At 52.6% G+C, this 22,962-nt stretch overlaps 1 protein-coding gene across 1 annotated transcript; it reads right to left on the bottom strand.

Moving 5' to 3' along the window:
- Positions 1–382: 382 nt before the first annotated feature.
- Positions 383–22,654, bottom strand: LOC121492897 (myosin-7). The gene is made up of 40 exons (XM_041758166.1): positions 22,565–22,654; positions 20,930–20,983; positions 20,252–20,460; positions 19,812–19,955; positions 19,364–19,520; positions 19,156–19,183; positions 18,440–18,548; positions 18,264–18,356; positions 18,097–18,160; positions 17,637–17,735; positions 17,299–17,402; positions 16,508–16,646; positions 16,297–16,415; positions 16,043–16,192; positions 15,621–15,791; positions 14,708–15,017; positions 14,368–14,435; positions 13,893–13,980; positions 13,099–13,216; positions 12,828–12,951; positions 12,430–12,566; positions 11,931–12,186; positions 11,077–11,319; positions 10,751–10,927; positions 9,812–9,957; positions 8,568–8,658; positions 7,311–7,700; positions 6,959–7,085; positions 6,669–6,787; positions 5,749–5,945; positions 5,001–5,184; positions 4,646–4,811; positions 4,379–4,503; positions 3,502–3,810; positions 3,050–3,253; positions 2,806–2,931; positions 2,324–2,599; positions 1,325–1,420; positions 1,084–1,218; positions 383–494 (listed from the first exon to the last, which is right to left on the bottom strand). Exons 3-40 carry the CDS (start codon positions 20,450–20,452, stop codon positions 477–479), a joined length of 5,808 nt encoding a protein of 1,935 aa, XP_041614100.1. The 5' UTR covers positions 20,453–20,460; positions 20,930–20,983; positions 22,565–22,654; the 3' UTR covers positions 383–476.
- Between the last annotated feature and the right edge of the window lie 308 nt (positions 22,655–22,962).

Below are 22,962 nucleotides of genomic sequence, written 5' to 3'. Positions count from 1 at the left end.
CTTGGCAGCCCAGCCCTGGTGCTGTCCATGGTGGTGGGGGTAGTGTTGGTCAGTGTAGGTCCATTGCAGATATGCTCTGCATGCTTTAAGCAAGCCTTAAGGATTTTTCTAAATCTCCTTTAACCCCAAGGGTCTCTGGGCCAGGGAGAAGGTTGGGAGGAGAGTTGTCACCTGTCTGCTGAGGAGGAGACGAAGGGGAACGTCTGAGCCAGTGCTGTACCAAGGATGCTCAGAGCCTCCAGAGCTCTCTAGGAAGGCCTCCTTGGGCTGTCTGTGAAGCTGCCCCTCCTTCCCTGGAGCCCCAGCCCCCAGGCCCCATGGCCCACCCCAATTTTCATGTCCTTGTGGCTGGCAGGCGAGGAAGAAGAGTCTGGAGGTAGGATTTTGGCTTTAAGGAAAATAACTTTATTCTGCTTTGTCCAAAGGGGCTGCTATATAGGCTCTGGAACCGGGCAGATCAAGAAGATATGGCAAAGCTATTCTTCATTCAAGCCCTTTTGAAAGAAATAAAATCCAAATTAGTTCTGGGGAGGTGGGTGTTGGGCAGGGATGGGCATAGAAAACAGAGGGGAGACGGGGCACCCGATGGGGTGGAGGACTGCTCTAGGCCTGAGGGACACCCCCATGGTGATAAGAGATGTTTTCTATGGGTCGGTGTGGAAGGGTCAGGGCTCTGAGGTCAGCCAGAGGGAAACTGTCTGGGTAAGGACCTAGAAGTAATCTGGGCTGTCCATCTTAGGGTCAGAAGGGTCGCTAGGCTATAGGACAAAACTAGGTGAAAGACAAGAGGAGATCAGCAGTTGGGGGGAATTGGGACACGGTGGGTGTATACAAATTGGGGTCTTCTAGGGTTGCTGACCACCCTAGGGCTGGGATTCACAAAGTCATTGAAAGTTAGAGCTTGAAGAATCTTAGAAATCACAGAGGACTGCATTACATGGCCCTCTGGGGCTTCATGGTTCAGTTGTGGGGGATGAATGAAGAGGAGGCATCCCTGGTATGAGTGGGCTCTGTCTGAGGGGCACTGGTGTTGGTGGGTGTGCTGACCCGGGGCGACTAGTGAGGCCCAGTGGAGGGACCCACCTTGGCACCGATGTCGCGGCTCTTGGCTCGCAGCTTGTTGACCTGGGACTCCGCGATGTCTGCGCGCTCCTCTGCCTCATCCAGTTCGTGCTGCACCTTGCGGAACTTGGACAGGTTGGTGTTGGCCTGCTCTTCCTGTGGGGGTTTGGGGACAGGGACCATGAGGCGAGAGGAGGCCAGAGGAGGCCACCAACTCCCCAATGTCCCTCCCCCGGACCCAGTCCCTAGCAGGGCCACTCACTGCCTCCTCCGCCTGGCGCTTGTAAGCCTTGACCTTCAGCTGCAGCTTGTCCACCAGGTCCTGCAGCCGTAGCAGGTTCTTTCTGTCCTCTTCCGTCTAGGGGTGGGGTGGTTAGGGATGAGGATGGCCTGGTCCTCAGAGGCAGCATGCCCCTCCCCCTGCTTGTTGTCTTTACCCGGAATGTAATATCTTCACTCACTTTTCCTTTCTGATCCTCAACAAACACCTGCACTCTCCTTATAATTTTTTTTTACCGTAAAAAACTACTAATATTTTTAAATGCCTTGTACCAGAGTAGATGGAATCCTGAAATTCTGTACAAAATCATTTGTATGCACTATCCCGGGGAGCAGGCCCTTAGAAGTTCTGGGGACCCGCAGAGAACAAATTCTCTTGTTCTAGAAGCCAGCATGCCTGGGAGTAACTCTGGGACTGCAGCAGAATAAGATTTCCTGGGCTGCAAGGAAATGACATAGAGTTGATCTAAGTTAAGAACACATGTGTGTCGAGATGATAACTTTCTGGATTGGCACAGAAGCAAAATCTAATTAGGAGTCTGATTCTAGAAAACAAACGAGAAAGTTCTGAGATTTGTTGAAAGACTTTGGTATTGTTTTTGATGTATTTTTGTGGTCATGGCACCCAACCAGGGCTTGGTAACATATTTGCTTTCTGGGAATTTGTGCTGGGTAAGCTCTGGAAATTTGTGTTGAGTAAGCTCTGTCTGGAGCTCTGGGTGTTGTCCCCAGGGGACAGGTGGAGGGGGATGTTGGAGGTGGAGCTCCTAGGCCACAAGGCTCAGAGGTTCATGTCTAGCCCAGGGGACCGCCAGGGTAGAAGAGGGCTTGCAGAGTGGAAATAGGGCAGTGGGGAGCTGCACTCCCACTCTTTTCCCTGGAGGAGGCTAAGAGAGAACACTTCATTCCTCTAGGTGTTATTGCCCTGGCTTCAGGCTGTGGTGCAAGGGGTCCAGCCCCAGAGCAGCCACCATGCCCGCACCTGGTAAGTCAGCTCCTTGATGCGACGCTCACTCTTCCTCATGCCCTTGACTGACTCTGCATTGCGCTTCTGCTCCGCCTCCAGCTCATTCTCCAGCTCCCGCACCCGGGCCTCCAGCTTCTGCAGCTGCTTCTTGCCACCCTTGAGGGCGATCTGCTCAGCCTCATCCAGCCGATGCTGCAGGTCCTTGATGGTCTGCTCCATGTTCTTCTTCATGCGCTCCAGGTGGGCGCTGGTGTCCTGCTCCTTCTTCAACTCCTCTGCCATCATGGCAGCCTGGGGACAGGAGCAACGTGTAAGAGAACAGGACCTGTGGCCCCTTCTCCCTCCAGGATCACCTTTGCCCCATCCTGGCGCTTGTTTCCCGAGGCCCACCAACCCATGCAGCTGGAGAGTCCACTTGTCAGGGCACAGTGGCCTGGCCGGGACCAGGGCCCTTGTTCATGTCACTAGTGGGGGCGGGAAAGGGAGGAGTCACTCACATCTGTGATGGCCTTCTTGGCCTTCTCCTCGGCATTCCTGCACTCCTGTACTGCCTCTTCCACTTCAGTCTGAAGCTGTGACAGGTCTGCATCCATCTTTTTCTTCTGGTTGATGAGGCTGGTATTCTGAGGATCAAGGTGAATAGAGCATGAAAAACACTGAGCATTCATGGGTGGCTCCAAACCTCACCTGCTGAGTTCTGCTAGCCGTGTTTCTGTCCAGGAATGTGGTGGAGTCACTCACCTGGGAGTGCAGCAGCTGCACCCGCTCACTGGTCTCGATCAACTCCTGCTCCGCCAGCTTTCGGGACCGCTCCGTCTGCTCCACCACGGCCCGCAGCTCCTCCAGCTCGGCCTGCAGCAGGTTGTTACGCCGCTCCACGATGGCGATGTTCTCCTTCAGGTCGTCATTGGCACGCACTGCATCGTCCAGCTGGATCTGGGTGTCCTGTAGATCAGGAGGGTGGGTATGAGAGACAGGTTGGCCTCTGGGTCCATCAGAAGGCTGTTAGGCTAGGCTGGATGCCAGTGAGGAGCCCAGTGTGCTGGGTCAGGAGGGCCTGTGGGAGATCTCTGCAGTAGCCGAGGCCAGGAGGCACCTGCTGTTGTAATGGGGTACCACCACCCAACCTGGCCACATGGAGGCTAGTCCATCTCCGAGTAAGGGGACTTCCTGCTTTGGGAGTCTCCACGTACCTTCAGCAAGCTCTGGAGACCCTTAACTTGCTTCTGGGCCTCAGCAGCCATGCGGTTGGCATGGCTGAGCTGGATCTCCATCTCATTGAGGTCACCCTCCATCTTCTTCTTCACCCGCAGAGCCTCATTGCGGCTGCGCGTCTCCGCATCCAGGGAGGTCTGCAGCGAGTCCACCACCCGCAGGTGGTTGCGCTTGGCCTGCTCCATCTCCTCATCCTTCTCCGCCAGCTTCCGCTCGATCTCTGCCTTGATCTGGTTGAACTCCAGCTGGGCCCGGAGGATCTTGCCCTCCTCATGCTCCAGAGAGGCCTGGGAGGAGATGGGGAGAGAGGGTCGGTGATAAGAGCATAGGGCCAGGGGCAGGAGTCTGTCCATGAATCATGGATACAAAGTGAATTCAAGAGTGGTATTAAGTGGTTCAGTCAAAGAAGCAGGAGGAAGAAGAAAAGAAAATTTAAAAGGAAAAAAGAAGGTTCAGGAGAGGTGGTTCAGACCTCACAGAGGAGAGTGAGCTATGAAGACAAAGAAGAAAATGAAGAGAAAGGTGTTGCCAAGGAAACAGAGGCAATCAGGCATAGAATGTAAAAAATCCTGAAGAGGGAGGCAGAGGCAGAAAGGAGAGGGGAGTGGAAACGGGAAATCTTATCTAAGATGTAATGGGTAAAATGTGTGAAGGAAATAGGGTGAGCTGTTCATTCATTCATTCATCCATTCCACAATGTTTGCTGAGTGGCTGCTATGTACCAGGCACTGTTCTAGGCTCTAAGGATGGGACAGTGAATAAAACAGACAGAAGGGAGATGAGAACAGGGACCATAGACTAGTGCTCAGCTCCCTCCCCTGCACACACCCACTGGGCCACACCCTGCACACACACCTCAGCCTCCTCCAGGGCTGACTGCAGCTCCAGCTTCTCGGCCTCCAGCTGCTTGCGGACCTTCTCCAGCTCGTGGATGGTTTTTCCACTGGAACCCAGCTGCTCAGTCAGGTCGGAGATCTCCTCTGGGGGAGGGGCCAGGCCATTCAGTTGGGGGCTGCCATGGTCCAATGGGGAGGCACCCCTCTTGGAGCCCCTAGGTGGTGCCACATGAGAACACCACCCCCAGCCACCTCCCCGCCCCCAGCCTCCCAGGCCCCAGCGCACCCTGAAGGTTCTTGTTCTCCCGCTTGAAAGTCTCCAGATGCTCCAGGGACTCCTCATAGGCGTTCTTGAGCTTGAAGAGCTCTGTGCTGAGGGAGCGCGCCTCCTTCTGTGACGACTCCAGCTCTGACTGCGACTCCTCATACTTCTGCTTCCACTCGGCCAGGATCTGTGGGGACCCGGCTCACTACACAGCCCCCTCTCCCAGCCCCAGCACTTCACCCTCTCCAGGGCTGCCCCAGCCCCTCAGCAGGGCTCAGCCTCCTCCCCTCTTGCCCCCAAGGAGGAGGCCCCTGGCTTTATGGTGACGCTGGCCTTCCAGCTCTGCCCCTGGCTGAGACCCCCAGCCCAGGCCCACCTTGTCAAAGTTCCTCTGTTTCTTGTCCAGGGCTGCGGCGGCTGCATTGGAACGCTCCACATCCACCATGAGGTCCTCGATCTCATTCTGCAGCCGGTGTTTGGTCTTCTCCAGTGAAGAGCACTTGGCATTGACAGCCTCCACGGCCTCCTCTGCGTCCTGCAGCCTCTGGGCCAGCTTCTTCCTGCCAAGGGTAGTGGAGGTATGGAGGATGGGAGAAGGTGGGGAGGATAGAGGGTGTAGATTTGGACAAGGAGAAATAATGTGAGTGTTTTAGAAAACAATCCTTGAAAATTCAGAAGCGTTGTTGGAGAAGCTGAGGAGAGGCCCCAGGGGGTTAAGAACCAGGTAGGCAAAGAGGGTTTTGATGGCACACTATGAAGATCCAACAGGACCCAGGAGGGCCTTCCAGGTGGTCTGACCCCGAGCCAGCCTCTAGGCTGCAGACATGGAGGAGGCATGGGCTTTGGCAGCCCACCCCACTTCCTCTGCCAGAGCATCCTGCCCCTGGTGGGAGCACTCTACCCTCAGACAAACCTTTTGTTCGTCTTATATTCGGATGAGAAACATAACGCGAGCAAAAAGCTTCCCTGAGAGGAGAAGGAGCTGGGGCCCTGGACAGGGTTCTCCTGTGTTGTCCAAACCTGGCCAAGCGTCCATACCCAGTGAGGAGTCTTCCCAGCCTTGGGCTGGGCTGTGTCTTGCCTGTAGAGGGGCCTCAGCTAGAGGTGGGCCGCCTGGGACTCACTTGGCCTCCTCGAGTTCCTCAGTCCTCTGGATGGCATCCGTCTCGTACTTGGTCCTCCACTGGGCCACCTCCGAGTTGGCCTTGGACAGGACGCGCTGCAGCTCGGCCTTGGCCTCGGTCTCCTCCTCGTACTGCTCCCGCAGCAGGTCACAGTCGTGGCGTGCCGACTGTAGTGCATGGGCCAGGGCGTTCTTCGCCTGTGGAGGGGCAACCGCCCAGAAGAGAGCTCAGCTTTCTCTAGAGTACACCCCAGTCAGTGCCCATGTCCTCACCCTAATTTCTCCAGACCTCACTTAGCTCTAAATCCCCAGGGGACCTAGAACAGTCTATGGAGGACCAATGACAAAGAATGTCCGCAGAGCATATAGCACTGTTTACTCATGTCATGCCCACCACTCCTGCTCCTCACTATCTCAGGCATTGTCAACCTCATCCCCATTTACAGGGGAGGAGGCAGGGGCTCAGAGAGGCCAGGTGGTTTCTTCAAGATTACAAAGCTCTAAGGGGAAGGTCAGGATTGGAGCACTGGCCTTTTCAAAAGGTTGTGTTCTTTCCCCCTTTTGTTCACGAGGCCAGCAAAGTGCCAGTACAATAGGCTCCAGTTTAGTTTCTTTCTCTAGCTTTCAGATTGTCCTGACCCACTTGTGCAGTTTTTGCATCCCACACCTGTGGCCAGCCAAGGCCGCCATTCCCTCCCTAGTTTGTTTCTCTCTTCCACCTCACTTCCCCCCTGACCCAGGGCCCTCTCTCTCCAGAAATGGCAACAGAAAAGCAGAGGGCAACAGATTCAGGAGACATATGGTAGGTTCTGGGCTAGGACTCTGTTTGGAAAATGGGAGAACAATGGAAAGACAGCAAGCCTTATCCTTGGGCCCTACTTGCTCCTTGCCTGGGCCAAGTGGCCCTAGTCTAGGCCTCACCTTAACCTCCTCCTCCAGCTGCCTCTTGAGGTCCTCCAGCTGTTGGGTATAGGTGAGCTTGCCTCGGGTCAGCTGGGAGATCAGTGCCTCCTTCTCATCCAGCTGCCGGGACAGCTCACCTGGAGGGGCACAAAGGCATACTCAGCTCTGGAAGGTCAGCCCCACCCTTCCCTCCCCTCCCCTTACCTTTCGGCCCCATTCTCTGGAGAGGGGTGTGTCTGTGTGTGTGTGTGTGTGTCTCCCTAAGGCTGGGTGGCTCAAGAAGTCAGGGGAGATGGGGTGGGGCTCACCATTCTCAGTCTGTAGCTTGGCCCGCTGGCTGGTGAGGTCATTGACAGAACGCTGGGTCTCCTCAGCCTTGCTTCGGTGTTCATTCATCTGGTCTTCCAGGGTCCGGCACATCTTCTCCAGGTTAGCCTGAGGGAGGAAGGGGAGTCATATGATGGATGTAGGGGGCACTGATGGGTAGTCAGAGTTGTAATTATAGAAGCGAAGGAGAGAGGCACTGAAGGGAGAGGATGGGAGAATAGGGTGGAAGAAGGAAAGCAGGAAACCAAACCATCAGAGAAGAGAGGAGACATGGACAGAAAGTAGAAGTGGGTGCAGGAAACTGGGCACAAGGACCCTGAACAGGCAGCCCACCTTGGCCTTGATGATCTGCTCCATGTTGGAGGTGACATCGTCCAGCTCCAGCTTGAACTCGCTCTTCTCCTTCTCCAGCTTCTGCTTCACGCGCTGCAGGTTGTCGATCTGCTCGCCCAGCTCGGCCACGCTGTCGGCGTGCTTCTTGCGCAGGGCCGCCGCCGTGGCCTCGTGCTGCAGCGTGGCCTCCTCCAGGTCCCGCCTCATCTTCTGGAACTCGGCCTCCCGCTTCTTGTTCATCTCGATCTGCACGGACGTGGCGCCTCCCGCCTCTTCCAGCCGCTCGCTGATCTCCTCCAGCTCCCGGGACAGGTCTGAGCGCAGCTTCTCCACCTTGGCCCTGGCGGTGCGCTCAGCCTCCAGCTCCTCCTCCAGCTCCTCGATCCGAGCCTGGGCCGGGATGCAGAGAGCTCAGACCCACCACCTGGAGCCTTCCATCGGAGCCCCCACCCCAGAGCTCTACAACATTCCTGGCCTGTCTGGAACAGCAAGCCTATTCCATTCTATCAGCAGAGAAATGGAAATAAAAGGATTTGGAGAAGATGTTTTGGACAGCTGAACTAGCCTTCCTTTAGGCCAGAACATTACACATTCTCTATTGAAAGGAAAGTGGTTGAAGCTTGCTTTTTTTTTTTTTTTAAGATTTTATTTATTTATTCATGAGAGACACACACAGAGAGAGAGGCAGAGACACAGGCAGAGGGAGAAGCAGGCTCCATGCGAGGAGCCTGATGTGGGACTCGATCCAGGGTCTCTAGGATCAGGCCCTGGGCTGAAGGCGGCACTAAACCACTGAGCCCCCTGGGGCTGCCTGAAGCTTACTCTTTAAGAGGGACAAAAAGACCTGTGTTTTAGGGATATTATAAGCAGTTTAATCTCTGCTTTAGGGGTAAGAATCAAAGTCACAGACTGTCAAGGCTAAAGAGATCTTAAAGCCACTGGTAATAAGGGAGGACACAGAGACCCAGATATCTGGAGTGGGCTCCTCATAGTTACCAGCTAAACCAGAGCTGAGACAGGAAGCCAGGATTTCTGCCCCTACACCTGTAACCTTTTCAAGGTCTCTTCCTATGTCATCTTTGGATCACCCAGCCCCTCCTTGGGGTGTTGCTCTGTGTGTGTACTGTGGTAGCTCAGCATCTCTATGGACATATAGCAAGTTCCTGTAATGCTGGGGGGAGGACATCCTGGAGGGCGGGGGGTGAAGGAAGCTGACAGCCAGCCCATGGGCTCCAGCCTAGGCATCCCACACCTCACCTGAAGCTCTTTGAGCTTCTTCTGCAACTGGCTGCCCAGCGCCTGCTCATCCTCAATCCTCGCATTGAGGGCATTCAGCTCAAAGTCCTTCCTGTGGGGAAGGAGGGAGGGAAAGATGAGGAAGGTTGGTTGAGCACCAGGAGGGCCCACCAGTGATTGGAAATGGTAATACAAAAGACGAAGAGCAAAAAAAAAAAAAACAAAAAAACAAAAAAACAAAAAACAAAAGACGAAGAGCAAGATTTCATCAGAAAAATAGCATCTGGGGATGACATAGGGTCCCTGAAAATGTGAAATGTGTTGAAGGAATAAGAAACCTAATGGGCAGAGCACCACAGGTGGAGTGACAAGACCTGGACTCTCTGATCCTGTGGATCAAGGGCACTACATTAGATGGCTTCAAAGGCCCCTTCTGGCTCAGGTGGCCTTTAATTCTATCACCATTACTTTGGGCACTTTGGTTAACCTTCCTGAGACTTCATTGCCTCTTCAGTAAAGTGGGCTCAAGATACCATCCTTAGAAGGTGGTTTGAGGATCCTTGGGATCATATATTCTTTCTTTAATTCAACACATGCTGTGCCCAGGGAAGTGTGAAGACTCCTGGGCAGATGCAAGCCCCATGATGATGTAATCATAATGATTCTCAGAGCCTTTCAAAGTCCTGACCCTAAAGCTCCCTAAGATCCTTGATTATCCAAACCTATCCTGTAGGCTCAGTTTATCAAGTGTGGGAAGTGGATTTGTATATCTTGGTAAGACTTGTAATAAGAATTGGATCCAATAAGAATTGGATCCATCAGACCCCTGTACTGCTCAAGCATGGTGGCTACCCCATTTCTCTGTGATCCTCTGGGCTCTCTGCAAAGGACCCAAAAGGTCTTTCCTGAGAGGGTTTTGTGTGGAGCCTTCCTCAGTATTAAGCAACTGGTTTACAAAGAAATTTGTGTGTAGAAGGAAGTAAGCTATTAGTTTCCATCCCTCTTTGCTGCCCAACAGGAAGAAAAGGCTTGAGGGATCCAGGTTAGATTTTCTGCTGAGGAAGATTGCAAGGCCCTGCTGCATGTGGCTGGGGGAAGGGAGCCATTTTCCTGGGGGCTTCTGTCCACAGTTTTGTACCCACTGATGGAGGCTGCATGAGGCTGTGGCCTCAGGATGGACATCTCGGAACAGCCAGTACTGTCATAGGCACAATAGGCTGCTGAGCTGGGGAGAAGGAAAGGTGCCAGGGAGGGAAACACTCTACTTTTTAAGCCGCTCATCTAGCTGCTGCTTGTCATTCTCCAGGTCCATGATGCTCTCCTGGGTCAGCTTCAGGTCACCCTCCAGCTTCCGCTTTGCTCTCTCCAGGTCCATGCGCACCTTCTTCTCCTGCTCCAGGGATCCCTCCAGCTGGTGGGGGAGAAGGACCAGTGTGCCTTGTTAGACCAATCACCCTGATTTGGTGATTTGGAAGCTCAGTCACTCCAGGTTTAGGGAATCCTAAGAGATATCCAGGACTTGGGAAAGCTTCCCCAGAGTGGATCAGGGAGCTGTAAGAGCACCTAACTATTTGATAAATGATTTCATGAATGACCATGTGATTAAACCCCAAAGTACCATTTGTTCATTCAGCAGGCTCTTGTAGGCCTGTCCTAGGCACTTCAGATACAAAACTGAATCAATCAATCCAAGTTCTCACCTAAAGGCAGCTTACAGTCTTATGGCTGAGATAGATACTTCGATAATGATAATATGGGTGATAGATGATCCAATGGAGATATGCATAGAGAAATATCTGGAACAATGATCACTGAGGACCAGATCCTGCATAAAATATTAGAGGTCCAAAGATCCTCAGAGCCTCACAAAATTCCCAAAGAAATGTATTATATCCTTATGTGATAACTCTCTAGACCCTGTGGTCGAAGATAGAGATATCTTTGGTTCAAAGGCTTGAACTTAAATTGAAATAAGGAAGCCCATCTCTATTGTTGATCCTATCATGGGATGAGATACATAACTGATAATTGACTACCCTTCTCCTTTTCTATTCCCCAGCTCCCACTTAGAAAGGTTTCAGGGGAGGGACCACTCTCCAATCTCATCCCTCCAAACACACACAGACACACAGACACACACACACACACACACACACACACGGACATGGACATGGTATATCTAGGCCCTGTGACAATCTACTTACATCATCCACCTGCTGCTCCAACTTGACCTTGGCCTTGGTCAAGGTGTTGACCTTGTCCTCCTCAGCCTGAAGGTCATCTAGGGCCTGCTGGTGGGCCTCTTGCAGAGCCTTCTTCTCTTTGGTCAGCTTGGCAATGATCTCATCTAGCCCAGCCATCTCCTCTGTCAGGTTCTTCACCTGCCGAACAAGAACCCCACCCCCTTTAGGGTCTGAGGTCATCAGCCTGGAGACATCTATCGGGATGTCCAATGCCAAGGACCAGGACCACACTGTGGTCTGGGAATCCTGAGGAGACCTGGGCTGGAGCCAGAAGGAGTTGCCCTCACCTTGTTCTCTGTTGCATGCTTTTCCTTCTCCACCTTGGCCAGCGTCAGCTCCAGGTCATCAATGTCCCTTTTGAGCTCAGAGCACTCATCTTCCAGCTTGCGCTTCTTGGCAGTGAGCTCTGCATTCATCTCCTCCTCATCCTCCAACCTTTCAGTCATCTCCTTCACCTTGGCCTCCAGCTGGATCTTGTTCTTGATCAGCTGGTCACAGCGCTCCTCTGCATCAGCCAGGTTGTCTTGTTCCTGAGGACAAAGCATAGAGAGGAGGCTTTTCAGTAGGTGGGGTTCTCACCCTGGCAGGCTCAAGGAGGGAGCAGCTCAGCCCTCACTGTAGGAGGGGAGCTCTAGGACAACCCAGCTAAGAAGAACCTCAGAAGGATGAGGAAGGGAAGAATTTCAGGACAATGTGATGGGAATATTGGAGGATGGAAGCAGAGAGGAAGGGAACTCAGAAGTCTCTTTACTTGGCCCTTTCCTCTGTTCTATTTCACTGAAGGGAAGGAACTGCATTTACTTAACATATTTACCACCTGGTAAGATGGCCAGCTTTATCTCCTATCCAGAGATGAGGACATTGAGACTCAAAGATAATGCATGGTTTGCCTAGGTTCACAAAATTATTGAGCTGTGAATCCAGGTTGAACCCAAGTGGAAAGCCTGTGTTTTTAAAAGTTAGTTCTTTTCCCCTTCTCTTTCATTCTCTGCGGGGACCTCCTTGGAGGCCGTTGGAGTGTGGATTCCAAAATCCTGTGTCTGTGAGAGGACAAGGTGAGCCCTGGGTGGGGAGGTGCAGGATGTGTAGGAGATGTTGGCTGAGCTGGGTGGGTGAGCCAACAGACGCCCAGGAGCCTCACCGCTTGCACTTGAAGCTGGAGGTCATTCTTCTCCTGCAGCAGGGACACCATCTTCTCTTCCAGCTCCTTGCGGCGAGCCTCTGACTTCTCCAACGCCTCTTTGATGCGCGCAAACTCTTCCTTCATGGTGGCCATCTCCTTTTCTGTCTCGGCACTCTTGAGCAGTGGCTTGATCTTGAAGTAGAGCTTCATCCAGGGCCAGTTCTTAACCCCCATGAAGGCCCGAATGTTCCACTGGATTATCAGCAGGGAGTCTCTGCAGGGGCATAGCGAGAGGGTTGTAAGAGAATCCCATCTCTCCTTCCTGTCCTGAGTCAGGACTCCTTAGTAATGGCCCTTGCTTCCTCCATGTCTCTCTGGCCATAGGCCCACCCTAGGTCCATAGGAGTCCCTCCGGTGGTCTTCTTATTTGAAGTCTTGTTGAACTTTCTCCTGACACTGCCCCTGAACCACCCTGAGCCTTACTTAGATAGCCAGGAGCCTCCTTTGAAGCTCTCACCTGCGTTCCAGCAGCTTCTTATACTCCATTCTGGAGAGCACACCCCGGGACTGGGCCTGGATGCGGGTGATGATGCGGCTCAGCCTCTCGTCACGCATCTCCTCCAGCAGTCCCAGCAGCCCAGCCTTGAAGAACACCTGTAGCCAAGGGGTGGGTGGGCCAGGAGAGGAAAGAGGAGAGAGTTCTTTTAAGGAAGGTAACACCCTAGGAAAGAACTCAAAGGAAGAGGCCAATGGCAGCTGGAGCTGGGACCGGGAGTGGTACTGGTTTACGGGAGGGAAACATGCAGTTCAGAGATGGTCCTAAGACAATTGATAAAAGGGAAGGAGCCGTGAGTTGAGGAACTAAAGGACAAGAGAGGTCTTTCTGTAATCAGTTCATCTCCTTCCTTCCCTCACCTTGGTGTGGCCGAACTTGTACTGGTTGTGGTCGATGTCCAGGGAGCCCAGCAGTTTCTCTGCCCCTTTCCTGCTGTCAATGAACTGGCCCTCAGGGATGGCTGCTGGGTTGAGGATGCGGTACCTGGAGAGGAAGGTGCCCTGAGTCACCCATGTTCTGCGCCAATCTGCTCTTCCCACAGCATTCGGGGCCACCTGTGGACTCCCCTTCCCACCAGGTCTGCCCAAGCTCCCCCTGTTCCCTGAACTCTGGGGGCACCCCTGTACCCACCTCTGCCTGAAGTCCCCGTAGAGGATGCGGTTGGGGAAACCCTTCCTGCAGATGCGGATGCCCTCCAGCACACCGTTGCAGCGCAGCTGGTGCATAACCAGTGGATTGTCTATCACCCCTGCAGCAGTAGGGGGTGAGGGAAGAAGGTGTGGGGAGAGTACTGGACTAAGCCAAAAGTTCTGGGCTCTGATTCTGGCTCTGCCACTCACTAGCCAGCAACCTTAGCAAGTCACTTAATAATGGTCCTTTTTTTTCTTCCCATTTTTTTACTAGCTGTACTCTTAAGAGTAATCAAAAGCTTTTCACATTCCTTATTTTATGTTGTGTTTATTATCATATAATTATGTTGTGATTATTATCAATTGCGAGGGTGGATATATCCCACTTTCTAGAGAGGGAGCTAAGCCCAGAGGAGTTAAGCCCAGAGAAGTTAAGGCACTTCACCAAGGTTACTAAGCTGACCAAAGCAGAGTCATGCTTTGAATCCAGGCCCCCGAGATTCCAACTCTTAATCAGTCAAAAAAAGGATAAACAATCTCTATATGTCTCATTGAGGGTTGCATGCTCTGAAGCAATGCCCATGAAAGTGCCTTACAAGCCTCCCCCCTCCCCCCCGAGCCACATTGCAAATACAAGGAAATGAGTGGACAGTAGTCTGCTACCTCATGGGGGATGGGAGGAGGGTGTCATTTGGAGACCACCATGGTAGGGGATTAGCCATGGTTTAAGAGACCTTGTTCCCAGAGCATGGGGCATGTGGCCAGTAGATGGCTGGGCTGAGTTCTGGGCCTTACCTGGAGACTTTGTCTCATTGGGGATGATGCAACGCACGAAGTGGGGATGTGTGGAGCGCAAGTTGGTCATCAGCTTGTTCAGATTTTCCTGTGGTCCAAAGCACAGGTGGGAAAAGTAATGCAAGTGGAGGAGAGAGATGTAGGGAGGGGGAGGAGAGAGAAGTAGGGAGGGGGAGGAGAGAGAAGTAGGGAGGGAGAGGAGAGGAAGGGAAAAACAGACAGAGAGAATGAAGGAATGGTGGGGAGGACACGGAGGAGGGGAGAGGTGGAAGGGCAGAGTGAGATGGGAAACAGGAAGAGAAGAGGCCACCCACAAAATGGGAGAGAATGGAGAGGAGGAAAGACAAGGAGGGAAAGGAACCACAAGGGAAGGAGGAGACAGAGGAGTCAGGTAAGAGAATGGGAGTGGTGGGAAGGAGCAGGCTTGGTGGCTGCTGGGGAGCCACGCTGGGCTGGGGTGAGAGCACATGCTTACCCTGTGCAGAGCTGACACGGTCTGAAAGGATGAGCCCTTCTTGGCTTTGCCTTTGCCCTTATCGACAGCTGAGGGAGGAGAGTCAAGGAAAGGGAGCTGAAGGGCCGTGTGAGAGGCCAGGGGCTCCATCACAGACTCTTTACATCCTCACTGGCATTTGGCCTCCAGGCGAGGGTCTTCACTGTGGGGTGCTCAGTTTTTCCACCCCATTCTACCTCACTGAACCTGTAAACCTTAGGGCACAACCTGACAGAAAAGTGATGGAGTATAGCAACGGACTTGCTTCAGAACCATGGCAGGGATGCTGCTCCTTTGTCCCAGGGCTCCAGTCTCTACTTACGTGCATCAGCCCCAGCATAGTTGGCAAACAGGTTGCTGAGCAGCTTGAGGGAGGACTTCTGGTACAAGGCCACCACCGTCTCATTGAGTGGGTCTTTGTTCTTCTGTAGCCAGCCCAGGATGTTGTAATCCACAGTGCCAGCATAGTGGATGAGGGAGAAGTGGGCTTCCTGCTTCCCCTTGATGTTGCGTGGCTTCTGGAAGTTGTTGGACTTGCCCAAGTGGTTGTCATACAGCTTGGCCTTGAAGGTCATGTCAGTGGCCTTGGGGAACATGCACTCCTCCTCCAGGATGGACATGATGCCCATGGGCTGAGGGTAGGGGGGAAAGCATCACTGAGCATGCTTCATGCATGCAGAAGGTTCCTGCTTTAAGGTCGATATTTGCTTATGGTGACTCCCCTTTGGGAATTAAAGTATCAGCCTCAGCTTTGAGTCCAGTTATTTCCCAACTTGCACCTGTTCATGGCTTCCCAAGGTGGAAGACTTTGTTCGATTTCAGAGGGACCTTTGTGAAAGTCTGGGAATGTGGATGTTTTAGATGCTTTATACATCATTCCATTGCCCAGATCCCTGAGATGTGGTGGTTGAAAACAGGCATATTCTTATGATTCCCTGCCCCATATTCAAGCCAGGTTAAACCTAAGGTTGATAAACACACTGGTATGGGAGGATTTCTGGAGCTGCCCATCCTCCCTGTGTCCATTCTCAAGCCCCCAGAACCTCAGCTCTCCCTGTGCCACCCTGTCCTAGGTAGTCAGGACAACACAGAGCTTGGGACCCAGATCATGTCCAACAGGGAGAGGGTGGCTGCCATTTTGACTGGGGCATTCAGGTAGGATGTGAGTGAGCAGTTCAGGCACTCTGTCTGGGATGACAGGGGAGGGGGACACAGGCAGCAGGTGGAGGCAGCACCTTCTCAATGAGGTCGATGCAGGCCTGCAGGTCCATGCCAAAGTCAATGAACTCCCACTCGATGCCTTCCTTCTTGTACTCCTCCTGCTCCAGCACGAACATGTGGTGGTTGAAGAACTGCTGCAGCTTCTCATTGGTGAAGTTGATGCACAGCTGCTCAAAGCTGTTGAACTGCAGGGGGTGGGGGTGGAGTGGATCAGGCAGGCAGGGGTCTGAGTGGCCAGTGGGATCAGCACAGGCCCGTGCCCATGCTCCTCCCAGGGAAGGAGAGCTCCTGTGGAAGACAGGGTGAGGCGTCTGCCACTCCTGAGCTCCACTGCCTTTCCTGAGACTGGCCATGATGGTAATAGATGGGAATGAGTGAGTCACTCTCCCCCCGCGGTCCCCCCGCTGCCCGTTATGCATAGGCTCCCCCTACTCACGTCAAAGATCTCAAAGCCAGCAATGTCCAGGACTCCTATGAAGTACTGGCGTGGCTGCTTGGTCTCCAGGGTGGCATTGATCCGTGTCACCATCCAGTTGAACATCTTCTCGTACACTGCCTTGGCCAGTGCCCCGATGGCATATGCCACCTGGAAGGTAAGGGAGAGACCCAGATGAGGAGAGTTAGTACAGAGAGTGAATTCCACTGCAGCATGCCAGCTCCCTCCCCACTTATGTTCTGAACATGACCCACCTGTTGGACATTCTGCCCCTTGGTGACGTACTCGTTGCCCACTTTCACCCGAGGGTGGCACAGCCCCTTAAGCAGATCAGCTGAGTTCAGCCCCATGAGGTAGGCAGACTTGTCAGCCTCTGGAAAGAGAGAGCCGGCAGCCAAATTGGTAAAGGGATGACTCCTTTACAGATGTGGCCCAAAGCTGTCCCCCAGCATTCCAGACTCCCACCTTCAGTGCCATCTGGCTCAGCCTGCTCCTCTCGCTGCTTCTGTTTGAACTTCATGTTTCCAAAGTGCATGATGGCACCTGTCAGCTTGTACATGGAGTTCTTCTCCTCTGAAGTGAAGCCCAGCACATCAAAGGCATTCTGTAGGCAGATCCCATATTGGTGGACCCCAAAATAGGAAGTATGGCAGGCAAATGAAATCCCTCTTCAGCTGAAGAGAGAACTTCTCTCCTGAATCCCTGTAGCTTCTAAGACTCCCATACCCAGCAAGGAACTCCAAAACCAAGACTGGAGGTATAAGAGCAGGATGGTGTGCATACTGCCCCAGATCTGGCATCAGTGGTCATAGCTGTCCTCTGGACCTGCTCTGGTTACCCACTCATGTTTTCTACTTTTGTCCCTCTTCTAGGCCCTACACTTGTTTCCCTACTTGAACCTTCCATACCTGTCTATATCTGGTCTACACCTAATAGTCTGCTCCAACCCCATGGCGACTAGATGACCCACCCCACTTCCCTTGATGATGCCTTGCTTCTTGGCTTGTCTGCTTTTCTGTCTCATGATGTTCAACATTCTCTGTTTGCTTGAATACCAAATATTAGCCACCCTATCTCAACATCCCCATTCCCTAACACATCCTGGTCATAGGACATGTTCTGGCCCTTGGGAGGGTCATACCACTTTGCATAATAGATAAACAATATCTCAGCTCTCCTCTTGAGCCAGTGAACTGGCCTCATTTACTCCTCATTGCCAGTCCCCTCACCTCTTGACCAGGTTCTCACACACTTACATCAGTGGCCATGAGCTCCTCAGAGTCATCAATGGATGCCACTGTGGTCTCTCCTTGGGAGATGAATGCATAATCGTAGGGGTTGTTGGTGATCAGCAGCATGTCTGGGAGGAGAAGATGTGATTAGGATGGGGCACAAACCTCTGGCTCTCACTGGGGCTGCCTGCCACAGCACAGGGCTTGCTGGAAAGCACATGACAAGGCTTAATGTGGTCCCACATCCCACAGAACTGAATCCAACAGTGCCATAAACCCAGGGCATGCCAGCAAGCAGACACAAGCAGATGGGACCAGGTTGCCATGGAGATAGTTGGTCTCGGTGGGTAGCTCTGACTCACCCAGCAGCTCAGGCTTTTTGTTAGACAGGATTTGGTAGAAAATGTGATAATCTCTCTCTGCTTTCAACTGGAAAATAACTCTGGATTTTTCCAGAAGGTCTGTGAACAGTAAAAGAAGAAGAAAGAGAGAGAAATGTGGAGATTTAGGTACAAAGAAATAGAGGAAAAGGAATGGTCAATGTAGCAAGTAAAAAGCAGAAGAAAAGGGAGAGACAGAGAGACTCATGTACAGACACGAAGAGACAGAAGCAGAGAACAACTAAAGAGAGTCTCAGAGGGAGATGAATATACAAACAGAGATACAGAGTCAGTGACAGAAAGAGAGGGAGAGAGACTGAAGGGCAGAGACCTTAAGAGAAACATAGATATACAGAGAGAGAAGAGAGAGACAGGTTGTGATGGAGATCGCATAGAATGAGGGTAAGCTCAAACTGAGTCCTAGCAGATTCATGGCACTCACAGGTCTCTATGTCTGCAGATGCCAACTTTCCGGTTGCCCCAAAATGGATTCGAATGAATTTCCCCTGGTGAGAAGGAGGAGAGCAGTGATGGATTAAGGCAAGGCTCATATTTGACGCCATCCCTCCACCACCCTGAATTCCCAACCCAATGTCAGGGACCACTCACAAAGCGGGAGGAGTTGTCATTCCGGACGGTCTTGGCATTGCCGAAGGCCTCCAGGGCGGGGTTGGCCTGGATGATCTGGTCCTCCAGAGTGCCCTGCAGAGGTCAGGAAGGATGGCAGGTGAGAGGCCTCCCTCTCTCTTCCTGCAGTGCAGGCCCATGTAGAACAACAGGCCTACCTTTCCCGGGGTCTGATCCTTCTTGCTGCGATCCCCAATGGCGGCAATAACAGCAAAGTACTGGATGACCCTCTTGGTGTTGACTGTCTTCCCGGCCCCAGATTCCCCGCTGTTGGGACAGTCAGGGGCCCGTCAGGGGCTCAAGCAGTGAACAGACACTGCTTGATACAAACAAGCCTCAAGTCAGGGGAGAGTGTCTGGTCCCACTTGAGTGGGACCCCTGAAGCAGGAAGCTGCTGGGTAATGTGCATCCCGAACACACATGGGATCAGGGGGAGCACTGGGAAGGATACCATAAGGAGCTGCTGGGTTCGAACAGAAGGAACCTGGTCTTAGCTAGGCAAGGTCAATGTGAAGAAGTGGGCCTGGGCCATTTTGGAAAAGAATGGGTGGTGGTGGCAGAATGGGGAAGGTTTCTGAAGGGAAAGATGAAAGAAAGTGAGGGGAAGAAGACATGGTGATATTGGGCTTATGGATAAGTAAGCAATGATTTAGAGGAGAGTGAGTGCAGGGAATGGGAAAAGGAAACTCTAAGAAAGGTGGGAAGCAGAAAGGAAATGGGAAGTAAAGGCAGGGGTAAAGGTCACAGAAGAAGGAGGAGCTGGCATGAAGGTGGAGGGAAATGAGAACTCCGGGTCCATGCATGAGGGCTGGGGTCCGTAATGGCAACTGGGATCAGGGAGGTCTGGAGGGAATGAGTTAGGAGCTACACTCACGTGATCAGGATGGACTGGTTTTCTCTGTCTGTTGGGAGCAAGCAGGGAAGAAAAGTCAGGAGCCACAGAGGATGCTCTTGCCTGGCATCCACCTACCCCCTTGCCCCACCTCCCTGCTTCCCTCCAGGCATCTCTCAGTTGTCCAAATCAACATGTGCATTCCCTCCCGTGTGGCTCCTGAGAAAACCCTGCAGTCAAAGCCTGTCACCTGTCAGCATGTACTGATAGGCATTGTCAGAGATGGAGAAGATGTGGGGCGGTGCCTCACTCCTCTTCTTGCCCCGGTAGGCAGCCACCACCTCGGCATTGTACACCGGCAGCCACTTGTAGGGATTGACAGTGACGCAGAAGAGGCCCGAGTAGGTCTAGTGTAGAGAAGGAGGGTTGAGTTACTAGTGATGAAGGGGGAGTAATGGCAGGTTTCAGAGTTAGAGAACAATTCCAGGAAGGGAAGAAGGGAAAGGAAAAATCTATGAAAGCACTAAATCTGAGTAATACCAGCCTCGGGGGTTATTAGAACTGAACCTGATGCAGGGGCAGGTATAGAGTGCAGTAATGTTTGGACACAAAGAACAGAAACCTATGGCTCTAGGAAGTGGGCCTATGTGGATCAGGAAGCTACTAGACTCAGAGGATGTCCTGGGTGACGCACTCACGTAGATCATCCAAGAGGCGTAGCGCTCTTTGAGGTTGTAGAGTACAGCGGGCTCGTGCAGGAAGGTCAGCATGGCCATGTCCTCAATCTTGTCGAACTTGGGTGGGTTCTGCTGCATCACCTGGTCCTCCTTCACGGTCACCGTCTGCAACAGCCCCCACGCAGGCCCTCTTGTCAACTCTCCCTCTGCCCAGAAAGGAGTCAGACCAGTTCTAGGACAGTGGTGTTCAAGAGAGAAGGGCCCAGGACCAGAAAGAAGATGGATGGGATAGTGGGAATGAGAAGGGCTGTTGGGAAGGTATGGATCGGTGCTCCAAAGAAAGGGAAATCAGACTGTCCTCAGGTCTGTGTGGAATGGGGCCTGGTCGTAACCACTCTGCGTACCCCAGAGGGGGTTGGGGGTGGTCCAAGAGGGCCTCGCATGCCAGCTCTGTCACCCACCTTGCCATTCTCAGTCTCAGCGGTGACTTTGCCACCCTCTCGAGACACAATTTTGGCCTTGACAAACTCCTCCTTGTCATCGGGCACGAAAACATCTTTCTTGAGGTCAAAAGGTCGGGTCTGGGCTTCCAGCCGCTCCTTCTCTGACTTGCGCAGGAAAGGGGCGGCGGCCCCAAACGCGGCCATCTCTGCATCCACCATGGCTGCACCTGCAGTGGGTGGGAGTGAGAGAGGACGCTGGCTGTCCTTCCACCCACTCACCCTCCACCCCCTTCCCTAGGCTCTCTTTCCTTCAGTGGGAGCCCCAGAATCTAGCACCATACTCATGAGTCAGGGGCAGGTCATCATGCATCCCTTGTTTCTCAAGCTGATCCCTCAACTTAAGAAAATAGCCTAGCAAACCTGTCAGGGCAGAAGGGGAGGCTAACTTTTGTTCAGCCTGGGGGTCTCCTGGAAGAGTGAGGAGCATCCTGGGCTTCTCTGGAGCAGAAAGCTAACTGTGTCCATCTCAAATCCTTGTCCCTCCCTGGCTCCTCCCTAGTCACAGGCAAGGGGCTCTTGGTTGCCAAGACATACTCCCCAAGGCAAGGCAGAAACTAGAATCCCATAGCCTGGCTTTGGGGCTGTCATGGCCAATCTTCCTGGATTCCCCCACACTTCATCTTCACCTTTCCTTACCTTGGCTTCTCAAATTTGCGTACTAGATGAAAGGGGCTCAAGCCTGCAGGGGACCTGGAAAGAGGGAAGGTTGTGTCAGGGCCACCTCCCTGCTGCTTCCTGGCTCTGCCCTTCAGCATCCACCCCTCCCCCAGGCCTGAGAACAGGTGGGGAGTGGTGGCCAGCTTCCCTGGTCTTGTCTTCTATCTGGCTTTCTGAACACTGTTGTTCTTTATCCTGAGCTCTAATTCTAATGATTTCCTGATGCCTATTCCTCCTTCTCCCATCTGGGAGATGGTCCTACCCTTGCCTATACTCATCTAGTATTGCCTATACTCTAAGCCACCTGAGAAACAACTAATGGTCGCATTTGTTCAGTGCTTTACAGTCTCCAAAGCACTTTTACACATCCTCTCTTACCCAAGCCTCACCCCATTCTACAGATGAAGAAATTAAGTTTAAGGGGCTTACTTGTCCAAGAAACTATAACAATAACTGGCAAAGCCAGGCCTTGAACCCACATCCCATGACTCCAAAGCCAGTTCTCTTTCATTCTGTCCTCGTTTGTCAGTCTTGGTGGATATTCTCAGAGAGGAGACCCTTGTGCGCCTCCTCTCATAGACATACCCATCACACAGCCAAACACTCTCCACATGTCCTCTGATGAACATGCATTTCTGCTGCTCATGCACATGCCTCATACAGACATGCTTCCTTCCTATACCTCAGCACACACATCCCTCCCAGTGTGCCGTTATGCCTTGGCCACAGAGATGCTTGTTAAGTATGTATATGGTATAAATAAACCCGGATCACTATGTATTTTCAAGTATACAAAGACCTGGAGCAGAGCCGCCTGGGTGGCCCAGTAGATTGAGCGTCTGACTCTTGGTATCGGCTCAGGTCATGATCTCGGTGTCATGAGATTGAGTCCTGAGTTGGGCTCTGTAGTCAGTGTGGAGTCTGCTTGAGATTCCCTCTCCTTCTCCGTATGCCCCTCCCACTTATGTGCTCTCTCTCTCTAAAATATATAAACAAATCTCAAAAAACCCCCACAAAACCCTGGAATATTACACCATGTGCCTCTGAACTCCTTCTACAGAGTGTACACACACTGTAGCAGTCTTGACTCCTGGTTGTGCATACAAGTACCTCCATGTGCATGGATATGGGTAGTTACTCATTACAGACCCCACAGAACTAGCTTCTAAGCATATATACTTCCTAATTGCTCTCTCCTATCTTCTTCTCCCTCCACTCAAATGGATCAGCTGTCTTAAGGCATGATCGTAAACACATCTCCCACTTGATATTTCTGTATCTTAATTAGGCAATGAGGTACACACCCTCCCCTCACCATACATTGAGACCATGCACACTTGTACACAAAACACACACACACATACACCTCTAATGCATAACACATTCTGGTCCCATATGCTCAGATACAGATATTCATACACACACCCCCAATACATGAACCTCCCCACTCCCAGGGCACCTAGACTCATGTTTACACCTGCACTGGGTGTGCTCAATGATCAGACCTGGTATTCTGCATGAAGCCCTGCATGCAGCTTGCTGTTTCTAGAGGAGCCCTTCCTAAAGCTGGGGCCCCCTTATCCCAGAGGAAGGCCTCCTGCTCGGCGCTCCTACCTGAGAGCAGCAAGGAAAGACAGAGCACGAGAGAGAGCTGTGGAGCTTGGCCTGGTCAGGGGTTGTATATATCGGGCAGCAGGCGCCCCCACCCCCACCTGCACCCAGTCCCTAGCCGGATTTAGAAAGGGCTGTTGTCACTAGAAGCATTTCCCCCAGGCTCCCCCCCCCTTTTCCCAAAGTGCTCCCCACCCCCCATCCAGCTAGGAAACAATTGGAAGTGGTCGTCATTGTTATGGCATGGAGTGTGCAGGGTCTGAGTTCCAGGGGGCGGGGATGGCTCAAAGTGCAGCCAAAATATCTCCCAGGCCAGGCTTCAACATTCCATAGCTGGCAGGAGAGGGGACTGGTCAGACCACCAATGACCTCAGGCAGGCAGGGCTCTGTTCCACCCCCCT

Source organism: Vulpes lagopus, chromosome 6, assembly GCF_018345385.1.
Source record: "Vulpes lagopus strain Blue_001 chromosome 6, ASM1834538v1, whole genome shotgun sequence".
In the NCBI taxonomy this organism is placed as follows: Eukaryota; Metazoa; Chordata; class Mammalia; order Carnivora; family Canidae; genus Vulpes; species Vulpes lagopus.
The sequence above is the reverse complement of the archived record's forward strand: the minus strand, read 5'-3'. Positions and strand labels throughout refer to the sequence as shown.

What these genes read in the sequence shown, in the direction of transcription:
- LOC121492897 (XM_041758166.1), bottom strand. Translation starts at nt 20,452, where the DNA reads ATGGTGGATGCAGAGATGGCCGCGTTTGGGGCCGCCGCCCCTTTCCTG. An exon ending in AACCAGTCCATCCTGATCAC is followed by an intron (nt 18,549 to 19,155) that starts GTGAGTGTAGCT and finishes CTGTCCCAACAG; the next exon opens with CGGGGAATCTGGGGCCGGGA. An exon ending in AAGAAGCTGCTGGAACGCAG is followed by an intron (nt 12,187 to 12,429) that starts GTGAGAGCTTCA and finishes ATGCCCCTGCAG; the next exon opens with AGACTCCCTGCTGATAATCC.